Here is a 14,412-nt window from a genome sequence, read left to right on the forward strand (position 1 = left end):
GAAGTGCATTTGGCCATGTGTAGATTTCAAAAACATACTGTCTAACTAAGGACACGGTTCTCATCCAAACCTTCCCTCCCCCACCCAAATACTGATTGCGTCCTGTGCTCTTACGCCCCCTTAAAACTGTTTTAAAGTACTTGAAAACATGTAAATTCTAATCTATAGCTTTTGTGGATTCATTTAAAATTAATAAGTGGGAATAATAAGTAATAAGAGGGAAAAGGAGGCTAGAATGTTTCTGGTATATGCCTAGACATCTGGACATGAGCTCCACTTGTCCATAGTCCATTCAAGGACATGTAAAAATGATTGGGTTGTCTTTTCTCAACAGCAGGGAATGATTAGACAAATGAATTAATAGTCTCTATTCCTTTTATTTTGGATTTCATTTTTACCTAATGTCCCTCTTAATCCTTCCCAATATTCATAGCTTCATTATCTAGGCCTCTGAAGTGACTATCATCCTCTGAGGCTGTAATGCTTTTCTCTAGGCTGTTCCTTTTCCTCCTCACTCCCAACAAAGATGATAGGCTCTTTATGCTCAAAGACAAAGTCCTGGGCTATAATGAATAGCATTGGGCAGTCTGGTAGTTTTGATTTGTAACACCATTAAGGGGGAGAGGGGAAGGGTACATCCTGGAATATAAATGTGACCTATTGACTGTCACCATTTTCTTCTTCATTGGCCCCTTCCACTTATCTCTAACATATTTTATTTGATCAGTTTCTCAAATTTGAAGGCAACTAATAAAACTTAATACAGAAATTTCAAAATGTTAACATTAGCCAGTCTGAAATATGGCATAACACAAAGTTACTGTAGTGCTAAACTGGCCTCTGAAATTTGGATGACATTTTTTCAGAAAACTCATTCTCTCTGTTTATCCTATTCCACCCGAGATAAATATAGAAAGAAAACGAAAGCTTTTTTAAAAAACAAAATGTTGTTAGTGTCAGCTACTTAAAATGAGCTGTTTAGCTCCCTGCTTTCTCTTAAAATAAAGAGCCTGTCTTAAACTCTAAATGTTACTTTAAACTCTGGAGGTACTTATTCCAAAAATATGAATAGCTTGCTTTATGTATGCCTTTTTTGAATGTGAATTCTCATGTCACTGAAGTATATAGTATAGTATCTGTCTGGCTTTTGATTATATTAATCAGTCCAGTTACTTTCCTGATGCTTTACAGGGAATTATTCTTAATTATTTTGCAGCCTGATAGAATTTTATATCGGAACAGCAAGCAAGAAATTTCAGTTAGTAGATCTTAGTTGAATCACTTTTGCAGTGTCCAAATTCAGTGTATACTTTTGATTAAGGAAAAAACAAATGAATTTATTTATAAAGAGACCAACTGTTCCTCTTTTCATAAGTAGAGGATTTATCTTTAAAATAAGATGCTAAATGTAACTAGAAACCTTTCATCATGAGGAAACTGTTCAGTACCTAAGTTTAGTTTACCATCTAGAATTTCTGGGCAGGAGATCAAAATGTACCTTTCAAAGGTGGTAATGAAGAATACAGTAGATTTATATGCCCTTTTCTAGTTGGTGTCTTAGATCTTTTCTTTGAAATTTTATATAGGTAAGAATAAGGTCAGATTAGACTGAACTGCTCTTGTTCAGAGAACCAGCAGAAAAGTGCGTTCTTTACTGAAGTTACAGAACCTTTAGGGCTAAGAGACTAGGAAGAAGAATTGTAGGAAAGAGAATGGACCTTAATCTAACAGGATCCTGTATGGACTCCTACCTTCCAATGGAATTAATTTCTTATCAATATTTTCAGACTCTATCTGAAAAATCTTTTCTGGTAGTATTTGTTGTGTAAACCCACATCAGGCATAGGGTCTGAATGTTTTAAAATCTTAAAAATGGATGCTCCACTGAAGAAAAACCATGAACTCACTTGTGTATAAATTGTAATTCTTCCCTTTGAAATCTAAGGCTTTATTAAAAAGGACTCAATCTACTTTAAAAGAAACAGGAAGTGTGGCTATGGAAATCATTAAAACTTTATTGAAATACTATAAGAAAAGTATATGCAAGTGCCATGACAAGATGAATACAATTTTAAGGAGTTTAAGCTTATACCATATTTTCTGTTAGATCAGTTTACAAGTAAAGTTAAAATTACACATACGAACTCCCATTAACACTATAACCTTTATTTAGGTGAATCTGTATCTGTCATTAAGCATACTGATCCTGTGCCTGATCCTCGTGCTGTGAACCAAGACAAGAAGAACATGCTTTTTTCTGTAAGTAATTTTTTTTAAGTTATGAGAGTTAGTGACTTACAGCAATATAGAATTTACCAAATGAACGCTTGTGGAGCTTTTTAAGTCTTAGAATTTCAAGAGTTATTCAGGTTAAATAACACTATAAATAGTATATACATGCTACCTTTGCTGTACTCTACCAAATATAAACTGCTGTCTGCAGCAAGCTCCTCAGATTGATTAGAAACCAAGAGGAATTCCTGTCTGCTTTATTAAAATGAATCCTTAAGGAAAGGGTTTCTCAATCCAAATAAACTCGAGAAATTTAACTTCTACTTTTGGTGCAGAAACTTGCATACATCCTAGAAAAACCTTTTTAAAAAAAGACGTTTACCAGTGTGTGTGCACTTGGAAACTAATTCTGAAATCCATGTCATTTCACCTCTTAAGAACTAGCAATATTTCATAAAGAGGAATGATTTGAATTGAGCTTCCCTCATTTGTATACTGTGTCTGAATATTCAGTGAGAACTAGAAGCTTAATTTTAGTCTATGCACCATTTCATTGCTTCATACAGACTGGGAAAAAAATGTGAATGCTTTAGGATGCTTAAGTATTAAATAGTAAACGAATGATTATAGGTTATTGGTAAACTTTGCTTTTCAAGGTCTGATTCTGCCATTCTTACTCTCTCTGAATATATTCATGAAGGCACCCATTTGAGCCCAGGAATATTCGGTGTGTGTACCAGGTGGCAGAATTGGGCTCGAGTTAGCAAAATATTAAATGCTTTCCTTGCGGTTTAAGGGTGACCGCTACCATGGCTGTAAGCCCATTGACTTGAGTGGAGTTGTGCTTGCTTACCCAAGGACTGAATTTGGACATAGGTCTTAGAAGAATTTTGTCATGCTGCATGTTATGAGTCAATATTAATAGATCTTCATTGGCCCATCCTTTAAGGAAAGTCTGCATATTTGGATTTCTTGGGGAATATTAAACTTAAAGAGAAATGTAACTGAAACTCCAAGCAGTCTGGACTCACTAAGGTGGTTCTTATGAAAAATAGATATTGTAGGTACAAATGGCTAGTCTGGACATAGAAATAGATTGATTCAGAAATGTTAACATGGTTAAGGGTGGCAACATTTTTTTAGTCTTGCCTACTTAAGGTTTTAGGACTTACTGGTGTTTGATGTAACATTTCAAACTTTCTATGCAAAGAATTTTTTCACTCACTTCTACCTGCTGTTTTAATCCTCTTTCCTAACTTTCAAAACAGTAAGGAAGCTACTCTGGTGTTAAGAGCACATTTGATTTACTGATGATCTCTTAGTAAACGTGACACTGCTAACATTAACTCTTCATAACATTATCACTCTGTATTTCCAGTACTATACTGCATGAACTAGATCTTACATTTACATGATGGTGATAGCAATTAATGTTTGTAGTAGGCTTTTTGTAGGTGGCTATCTATCTTGTACTCAGAGCAGGTGACAGTGAAAGCATTGGGGAATCTAGCTTAATCTACTAGCAGCTTGTCTGGAATTGAGCCTTGAACAGTTTAAAAAATTAGAAAAGCAGGTGTATTTCAAACTGATTGCATAATATATACAGGTCTCCCACTCATTCCTCTTCCCCCATAGAAGCTCTTTTGGCTTTGATGTTTAGCTAGAAACAGACACAATTGTTGTTAATGGAAAGCTCCGTGACTACACAGTACTTTGGGTTTACTTTTAGTTTCAAGCTTAAATGACTGTTACAAATTGTTACATTAAATGACTAAGATTTCTTTAACTAAAAGAGTAAAAATTCTTCAGTTTATCCATTTTACTTCATATTGTGTTAACATCACTTTTTCTTATATAATTAGCTTCCCCTTTTGTTTTATGTGGATCTTCCACAGGTTAATAAGGAACATAAATTTTGATAAGGGTACTCGTGCCCTTTTAAGGACTAATGTATACCACTTTCCTGACCTCACAAAGAATGGCTGTCAAAATAGAATCCAAAATAACTTATCAAGAACTGATAACAGTGAAATATGTGAACCACATGAGCATTGCATCTTAAATTAGCCAAAATCAGAGAACAAACTTTCAGATAACTTTTTCTGCTAAGACATTAAGTTCTATCTGTGAATCTGGTATGCAACAGGCCTACTTCAATATTGTCACAGAACGACTTACGAATCTTTTTTTCCCTTCTTTTTTCGATTCCATTTTAGGGGACTAACATTGCTGCTGGTAAAGCTATGGGAGTAGTTGTAGCAACCGGAGTGAACACTGAAATTGGCAAAATTCGTGATGAGATGGTAGCTACTGAACAAGAGAGAACACCACTCCAACAGAAACTGGATGAGTTTGGAGAGCAGCTGTCCAAAGTCATCTCACTCATTTGCATTGCTGTCTGGATAATCAACATAGGTCACTTCAATGATCCAGTTCATGGTGGCTCCTGGATTCGAGGCGCTATCTACTACTTTAAAATTGCTGTTGCTCTTGCTGTTGCTGCTATCCCTGAGGGTCTGCCTGCTGTTATTACCACATGCTTGGCCCTAGGAACCCGCAGAATGGCCAAGAAGAATGCTATTGTTAGAAGTCTGCCATCCGTTGAAACGCTGGGTTGCACGTCTGTTATTTGTTCTGATAAGACTGGTACTCTCACAACCAACCAGATGTCAGTTTGCAGGGTACGGTGAATTGATTAATTTATTCTGCATTTCCTTTATTTCTCCCCCTCCCCCAGGTTCTCTTATTAAACATTGCCTAAATTCTATTCCTATATGAAACAATGTCATCAGCTTTGCTTTTATGCCATCAAAATCTTGCTTTATTTGCTACAGTACTATTCCACTTTCAGTTCAGCTTTCCACCACGTAATGTTTAAGATTTTCGTCTTTTCTTTATTTAGTTATGGCCAAAAATATCTGAACCCACACTTGATGGGAACGTTTTTCATTTGCAAATACCTTTCTCTTAACTGTCTTATGCCACACAGTTTTAAAAACAGGGCCATTTTCCTTAGGACAATCTGTCCACACGTCCAGAAGTATAGAACAGGTTGTATATCAGAAGGCAAGTGAATAGACATCTTGCTTTATGAAGGTGGGCACTTGGAGATCTTTATAGAGTGAGAGAATGCTACAGACTATGAAGTGTTTAATATTCTTATACAGTCTTTGACTGTACGCTGTTGTTCCTTTTGATTTACTTCATACCGAGCATCATTGCTCCCAACTCTGTACTGACTCTCAGACATCCACTCTAGCAGATAGACGTGAAAAAAGAAAAGGGGCAGCGTCAATGGGAATATGACCAAATTACAGCAACTTCCATGTCCTATTAAACTGTCCCCTTTACCCCCTTTCTGACTTTCACCTCAGTTCTGTAATTCATCAGCTCTTCCTCACTGAGGTTGTCTGCACTAGCAAAAATGGGATCCATAATTCACCACCATTGCAACTCCAAAGGTGGAAGCTGTAATATAATAGATGGGGCTCAAGTGAGTGCAGGAGTTTTCACCACCATATAGCATCAGATCCTATGAAAGGATGTACCTCCCTCTGTTTATCCCATCTTCTCTAGCTTTATACTTGAATATTTCAAATCTATGCGGTATTTCAAGTACACTGTATTGTAAGATTCATTTGGTAGATCAGAATTCAGATCTGAGATGTCTTCAGATATGAAAATCATGCACTGACTCAATTGCCAATGTCACTTTTGATACTAGACAGGGGAGTAAAGCAACTGACTGATTTTATTCTTCAAAAAATAGTTTCTAATGTTGATTAAAGTAGTATGCCATAACTGCGTACTATTGTGCTGCATGTTCAGTTTCCAATCTTTCATGCAGCCCTGCCACTTGGAATTCTGAACAGGAATTTACTGGAAACAACAGTATTTTACTAGTTGATACGTTTCTGATTCAGATAAAGATATTTCTATTCTTGAAGGGTAGTTAAGTGATTATCAGATATTAGAGCTACTGTGCTGGCTGCATTACATGACCTCAAATACTGTTCAAAATTACTGTACCAGACCAGAATTTTAAATGTATAAATGTGTTACAAAGATTTGGGGAACCTCCCCTTCCCCAAAAAAATCCAGAAACTCTTAAACATTATTCTACTTATTTATTCTCACTTGATTAATGGCAGGTTTTTCTTCTTTCCTTTTTAACAAGATTGCTAGTCCTACACAGAGTGAAGTATTGTAGTGTAGAGACAAAGCAGCTGCTCATTAGTATTCTGGAGGAGGTTACTTGCAGTGGTATTGCATAACTGCCCTAGCCTTCATAGGGATCATTTCAACACTCAGGTGCCAAAAAGCAGAGCGCTTCCATGTTCTTAAGAACATCCAGATACTTTCAGATTCATTTATAAAGGTTTCTTTTGGAATGCAATAGGAGTCCTTTCTGATATTTAGAACGCTGACTGTTTTGGATCCTATGCACCATGATTCATTCATGTTTTGAGAAGAATCAAAATCATTAAAATTTTGCAACTGAAACTTGTCTACATTAAAGTATGGCAAACAAGTGGTACGGCTACCTCTGACTTAACTTAAGGAGGCACTATGCTCAGCTTTTCAAGAAGCCTTTGCCATGGTAATTCCATGTGAGATTTATATCTTCTATGTAGTGTGCTGTTGCTGAGTTGTCGCCCGTACATGTTTGTAGGAATTTAAAGGTTTGTATGACAGATTTAGGACAAGAGTTACTGTCTTTTCAGTCTGATGCAGTTTCAGATTCTCTGGAGTGACTTTTAAATTCACCCACCTGTTTGCCTTCTGAATTTTAAGTATTTTGTATAATTTTCAGCCATCATGAAGAGCAGTTATTGACTATCTTGTTAGTCAGACTTCAGTTTTTTCTACCAATGGGATTAGAGGCTTAACTAAAATGTAGCATAGAGTAGATAAAGTAAAAGCGAGGCATTACCGAAACATGACTAACTTTTTAGATTAAAAACAGTTAAGCAGGCAATGTCCTGTTTCTCTGTCATATATGTAACGGCATGACTTTGTGGGAAAGTTTGTGACTGGTTCATATAATGGTGCCAATTATGTAATATATTATGTAACCAATTACAATCACATTTTTCCACAATGCTATACTATTACTTCAGATCTATAAAGGAATGATTCTTGTTTCTCCACCATGACCACTCTATCAGCTGGGTAGTTTATCAAAAGGCATTTGTCATTTTGGAATATCAGAACTTCAGGCACTAGATTTTTGACCCCTTGTCTGATTTTGGTTCTGCCTGTGGCTCCTCTGCTGTGGAAACAGGATTAAAAGATGCAGATGACTGAGTCCGGGGGGGGGGGGCATCTGCATCCCTCAAACACTAGTTTATTCTCTACTTTAGAAATTACGCTCCATTATATGTTGCAGGGGTACTTGAGCTATTTGAATGCCCTCCAAAACAGTAATACCCTGGAAACAAATTTCTTTAGTAAAAAACTGAAGATAGGAATGCTCTTACTCAAAGGCTCATAGGGAAGGGTCACTTCCCTGGAGTGGGACATTACCTATATTCTCTTGGTCTCTGATATCTAGAAGCAGACTTTACTGCTCTGAAGTACTTTGTGATTCTGTCTTACCTGATATGGTCTGTACAGATAAATCCACTCCGGTCTTCAAACTTGTTATTTTTTTCTTGCCTTGGGACTACTGTGCTTTTAACAAATTCATACATAAAATTCAGATATCAATTTTCTATCTGAAGCCTAGGAACATACCTCCAGAAAGATCTTCTGCTAGAATTAGAATTATCACCTGGGCACATGACTAGGTCAGGCAGTTTGAGTTGGGACAGTCACTTTTAGCCCTTTTGATCAACTTGCTCCACTGTTACCACAGTTGATAGACTAACAATCCTGGCTTGCATAACAGAGTAGTGTTGCATGCACACATGGTTAAATATCTGGAGCAAATAAAAATTGTTGTCAAGGATGAATTTTAGAATTGGTATCTATCCTTTCTGCCTGTCTCTTAGCTTTTCTGTGAACAGATTGCTCCTTCTTAAATTTTGTCTTGTGTACATATAATGTGACAAATTCAAACTGATTTTAGTCCATTTAACTTTAGTGTCTGATTATACTAATTTAATATTTTAAAACACTTTTTTCTTACAGATATTCGTCCTGGACAGAGTAGAAGGAGATACCTGTTCCCTGAATGAATTTACAGTAACAGGGTCAACATATGCTCCCATGGGAGAAGTGTAAGTGCTTCATTCATGTTAAATATCTGCCAATTTATCCATTGGTTGTACATGTACATACTAATGGGCAGCTCAGTATATTAAAGTATCAGAGTTTCTCAACCATTGTGTATATAAATTTGAGGTTAGAGACAACCTGTTTTAGCCTAGAATATAACTTACTGAAAGGAAGTTAAATTCTGCAAAGTCTAAATCTAATGAAGCATCCTTAAAATATACATTTTATTTTTTACATCGTTCACTTGACAACTAATCTTCCAGAAATGATGAATTAGGGTTGTGGGATTTATCTTGTTGAAAGCTTTCTAGATTTAGATTTTTTTTTTTTAAAGATTTTAGTAGTTTAATAAGTATCTTTCAGTGATGCTGCATGGGACCTACATTCCCATTCCTTTATGGAAGTTATAGTCACCTGTTTAAACCTAGATTTTAAATTCTTGTAATCTCTCAAATAGTATTGCCCCGTATGAGGACAGTTGAGGAATTCATTGACTCTTTGGGTTGCACTCTGTTCTGGAATTCACCTTTTTCAAGACAAATTTGAATAGATGCTCAGGACCTGCAATACCTTTTGAACTCTGTAGATCAGTGCTTAAGGATTGGTCTCTTACTTTGTATCTACAGTAGCTTTGGTTTTTTTTCTAAGGTTGTACGCTGTAAACCAGTGTTTCTCAACAACTGGTCCATGGACCGGCTCTGGTCCCTGAGATCTCCCTGACACAGTTTAGGAAGGCAACAAGCCAGTTCCTGATAACAAAAAGGTTAAACATTGCTCTAAACCACTGACTCTCTTTTTTTTTTTTAAAAGGCTGATAGCTTTATTGTCTCCAGTGGAAATGTTAATAAACATAAGGTTACACTAGTGGGATGGAGATTTTTATTTTTTTTTCCATCCTTAGAATTCTGAGAATCCTTCATTAGAGAAAAATTGAGAAAAGGAGCTGTAATAAATAACTCCTTCTTGGAGGGGGCGGGGTATGCTTTTTCGGATATATTTAAATTTATGAGGATTTATTTACAAAATTCCCCTATGCAATGAGTTGAAATATATACTTTAAACATCTCTTTACAGTTTGAGGTTTGGCATGTGTTGCTCCAAAAAGTCAATAGGTTTTTAGCAATGTCCGTAATGATAATCCTCACAGCAGTGAATAGAGTTCTCAATATTTAGATTTCTTAATTCTGTAAAAAAAAAATTTATTTAAAAGTTAATTGCAAATAAGACTTGAAATTTCCATGTCAAGAAATAGGTTATTTTGGGCCATCCAAAAGACTTTGTAGCAATTTCCTTTTCATATAAGGAATCTTCATGTGCATGTCTATTTACACTTACCCAATACCAGTCAGTGAATATGGAATGTTAACGTAAATTGATGGCCAATGTCAGGCCCTATTAATAAAATATAGTCGTAATTCCATATTTTGTTTACTTAGAGTCCTTGAGACAGCTCGGGTAGGATACTGTGCTTGTGCATTTCATAGTGCTACAGTATGTCACCTTGCCATAAAAAATTCTGATAGTTGAATCCTCAGGTCCTTAAGGCAAATTGATAATCTTCAGCTTTGCTTGGAGTGGATTTAGTCATTCAGTCCACTGGGTTTTTTGTTTGCTTGTTTGTGTGGGCTGTGTGGTTTATAACCATTTGGATCAATAACTGACTGACTTCACCTTGGATTTAAAATATTTTTAAAGCAAATAATTCTCCAGTACATCAAAATAATAAAATCATTCCTCTGTAAGTCAAGAATTAGTTTTTTTGGGTTTTTTGTTTTGTTTTGTTTTTTTAAGGGCTAGGAAACCATTATTTTCCATGTAGGTGGATGGAAGGAGGCACTTATGAAAGTTAATGTACATGTAAACACAAATGACCTAATTTATAGTAAGTAACAAACAAAAAACAAGTCTTGGTACTTCATGAAGTTTCTGTATCTCAGGAAACACGTTAGCGCTTTCTGAAAGCTCAAAAAATTTATAAAAATAAATTGAGTATGAATTCAAAAGCAACATATAAGTTTTCTATTGGAACAGTAGAATCAGTTAAAACCAGTTTTTCTAATGGAATTGACTATGCAGCCGAAATATTAAAATGTAATACTCCTCTTGTTTCTCTGTTTGCCCCGTACCATTTCTGATGAAAGCTTTATTTTGTACACTTCACTCTGCACCAGTGTATATGGCCTATGCACACCTTCACTATCCTTGAGGGAGTGATCATGCCAAAAACTGTAACTTTAAATTACTCACTTTTGACTTTAGGCTCTTAGATTAGCGAAGGAGATTTCAAAGAGAGAAATTTTAAAGTGCCCTAGACTCTGCACAGAGGCTACTTGTGCACACCATGACTGAGTCTCAGAAACACAGGGAAGAGTAAGGCAAGAAAAAACAGTACTGTTAAATGACAAGGTTCCAGAGGTTATCCAAACCGTTATCCTCAGAAAATAGAAATCCAACCCAAATGAAGACAATAGAAAAGAGCATAACCTATGACAGGTAAAATGTGAGATGAAAATTAGGAGGGCTGAGAGAATTTGAAGTAATTAACACAAATTCTTGTTATATCTGTACTAAAGTATATAAAGTATATATTTTTATATCTTTGCTTGTAGCTGTAACTTAATATACAAAATATTTAACAAGGGATGACACCTTACATTTAGATTCTTTATTTTTTTTTTTTAATATGGACTTCTGGTTATTTATATGGTATACAGCAACAGGTTCCAGTATTTGTATAATTTATAGTACTACAAAATAACTGGAAAAAGGCTTGCTATGTAGCTATATTTGCTGTATGTTTACAGTATACTTTGTACTATGTAGCAGTAGTCTGTTTTCCAACTGAAGTACACAGGAGAAAAATGGACCCATGCTGGTGGACAGCCTCTGTTTAGGGGGTAGTCAGTATTCACTGGCTTATAAAAAAAAAAGTACCAGCAGCAGTTGTCATAATGCCTCAATGATTATTTCATGCTAACCTAGAGGTATGCTGATGTTGTATAAAATAAGTCTCTATAAGTAATACCATTCTAACGTGAATATCTAAGCGTGAAAAGTAAAGAGGGGATGTAGCTCTAATATATGAAGTTAACATTTGCAAAATTAATCTTAATGTCATATACCACTATGGAAACTGGTTGAGTGGGTGCTAATGTCCATAATCAGGAGTGGATCACTCCTGGAAAACAAATAATTTCTCTCTACTGGAAACTAGAAAGAGAAAAGAGGATAGTCTTGTGATTAAAGAAGTGACAGGAGAGAGTCCCCGTCCAATCTGTGTTCTGTTCCCAGCACTGCTATAGATTTCCTGTGTGACCTCCTACAAATCACTTAAACTCAGTTCCTCCATTTTCTTACTGTAAAATGGGGATAATACTTGTAAAGGTAAATCATTAATGTATATGGGGGGGGGGGGGTGTATATATACTCCAAAAGCCATAGTAAAACCTGTTCATCATCATCATCATCATCATCATCATCCTTTTTCCCCACACTTGCTTATCTCCTTTTCAAACTCTCACCTTTTTTACTTTTACTCTTTTTGCCCCTAAGCTTCAAATCTTCTCCTTATTTAACAAGCACCCTCTCTTCTCCTTCAAGTTCTTCCCTATAACAGTACTTCCAGGAATCCTTCCAACGCTTGTTTCCATCAATACTCCCACACCTTCTTTTATCTGAACTTTTGATCCATAGCTGTTCTTGTCTTTGGTCTTGTCTATCTTATGCTGTGAACTCTTAGACCCATTCCTTGCTCCTATCTTATTTAGCACCATAAATGTAGATTGTATCTTAAAAACTGAGTGACACAGGGAAGAAACAACAACAAAAATCTGTTGCCATAGTTCCCACAAGGGCTCACATAAAATGGTGAAATATGTCACTAAAACATAAGTCCTTGTTGAAAAGAGGAGCATAAAGTAAAATCCAGAAATTTGTATCCATACTCCTTATTTAAAGCCCAGTTTAAAGGTACAGTGCTCTCATTTTTAACTCTGCCTTGCATTTTTCAGGATAGAATGTTTCTTTGGTGCAGATTCTGTAATGCCACATCTTATAACTGAGAGAACCTTGCTTCAGAATCTTCACTAAACAATGAATTTGCGTTGTTTTCTATCATTCAGTATATAGAGGGATTAACTAAGGAAAAAATGGGTGAAATGTAAGAGCATAGTTAACTGACTCAGTAACTTTTCACTCAGGTCCTGTATGTATGTATATGTATTTATTTATTTATTTATTTATTTTGACAGGCATAAAGATGACAAACTTGTTAAATGTCATCAGTATGATGGCCTTGTAGAACTAGCAACGATCTGTGCACTTTGTAATGATTCTTCTTTGGATTACAATGAAGTAAGTCAATCTTTTTTATAATATAAGAGGAAACCAGAATGAAGTTAAATGCTTGTTCTTGTTTAAATTTACTTTGTATCTTTCCCCAAAGTTGGGAGGTGCCTCACATTTTTGAGCAAACTCTCAGGGTGTTAATGACTTTCTATTCTATTTCCCATATAAACACCTATAAAGCACAATGTTATAACCATTATTCTTCTGGTTAAGGGAGACCACTTAGTCCCTTAAACAGTTAATGCCACTCCTTATTTGGCTAGAGAGGACCTTTGTTGAGCAACTTGAGTTAAAAGAGTGAGACTAATTTTGGAACTCAGACCTGTCTCCTCCTTAACAATGTAGAGGGCACTGCTGCTAGGCTTTCCTGCTTGTCCTAAATCTCTATCTTGAAATGATACATTGCAAATATAAATTAGGAAAAATCCAGTAAAAGCTTTATCCAGCATGTTGGGAGAATGGGAGGTGCTGGTAAGTTTAAAAAATAAGTGTGTGGGGGGGGCGGAAATCCGGTTAACTAAGAGGGGGAGGGGGGTGCTGGATCTGGGTGGCACTCACCTTGGGCAGCTCCCTGCAAGCAGCGACATGTCCCTGCTGCTCCTAGGTGGAGGCGCACGGCTAGACAGGCCACTGGGAGCTGCAGACCTAGCGCTCGAGACGGGGTGGGGCAGTGTGCAGAGCCACCTAGCCGCACCTCTGCCTAGAAGCAGCAGGGATATGTTGCCACTTGCAAGGAGCTGCCCGAGGTGAGCACCACCCGGATCCGGCACCCCACACCCCCTCCCATGTCCCAATAGAGCTTTCTGGTTGGTAAAGAGCTGGATAACACAGCTTTTACTGTGGCAAAAACTGTTTTCCTTTTAAGATGAGGAAAAAAGATTGGTGAAATCTGACATTTTGGAGAAACTCATTTTTGTGTTTTTTTCATTATGAACTGCAACAAGATCTGCTAAGTATTGTTTCCATTCATTGTATCACTTGAAATTTCACTGTGGTGACTTGCCAAAGGCCAAGGTTTTTATAGCAGTAATAATTCTTCTCCATTTTTTTTTTTTTTTTAATGAATTGAAGGCTAAGGGAGTGTATGAAAAGGTTGGAGAAGCTACGGAGACTGCACTCAGCTGCCTGGTTGAGAAGATGAATGTATTTGACACAGAATTAAAGGGGCTCTCCAGAATTGAACGTGCAAATGCTTGCAACTCGGTCAGTACTTCCAAAATACTGTAAACCATATGTGATTTCAGTTATGTTGTTTGTTGCAATCTGAATGAAATGTTATTAATAATGTCTCCTTCATAGGTCATAAAACAACTCATGAAGAAAGAGTTCACTCTGGAATTCTCAAGGGACAGAAAGTCCATGTCTGTCTACTGTACTCCAAACAAACCGAGCCGAACATCCATGAGCAAAATGTTTGTTAAGGCAAGTTCAGCATATGAGAAGTATAGTTTTGAAATGGCTACAAAGTAACATGACTCTTGAAGTTGTGCTTAGACTAATTGTAGCTGAACCATGAGCATAAAGTGTGCCTAGTGTTATCAGTTTTGGAGATGGACTGCTTTCTTATCTTGTGTGAAATGATTCTGCGATGGAGAACAAATTTGCTCATTTCTT

At 36.4% G+C, this 14,412-nt stretch overlaps 1 protein-coding gene across 3 annotated transcripts in view; it reads left to right on the forward strand.

Annotated features, from left to right (window-relative positions):
- The window catches only part of ATP2A2 (ATPase sarcoplasmic/endoplasmic reticulum Ca2+ transporting 2), a 70,046-nt gene that overhangs the window by 35,452 nt on the left and 20,182 nt on the right, over positions 1–14,412 (forward strand). For all 3 annotated transcript variants that reach the window (XM_024196179.2, XM_024196180.2, XM_024196177.2), the window contains exons 7-12: positions 2,174–2,259; positions 4,449–4,913; positions 8,365–8,453; positions 12,702–12,804; positions 13,870–14,001; positions 14,098–14,220. In XM_024196179.2, the coding sequence (XP_024051947.1) occupies positions 2,174–2,259; positions 4,449–4,913; positions 8,365–8,453; positions 12,702–12,804; positions 13,870–14,001; positions 14,098–14,220 (998 nt within the window). The remainder of the gene's footprint in view (positions 1–2,173; positions 2,260–4,448; positions 4,914–8,364; positions 8,454–12,701; positions 12,805–13,869; positions 14,002–14,097; positions 14,221–14,412) is intronic.

This window comes from Terrapene carolina, unplaced genomic scaffold (assembly GCF_002925995.2).
Source record: "Terrapene carolina triunguis isolate 2854851 unplaced genomic scaffold, T_m_triunguis-2.0 Scaffold234, whole genome shotgun sequence".
Classification (NCBI taxonomy): Eukaryota; Metazoa; Chordata; order Testudines; family Emydidae; genus Terrapene; species Terrapene triunguis.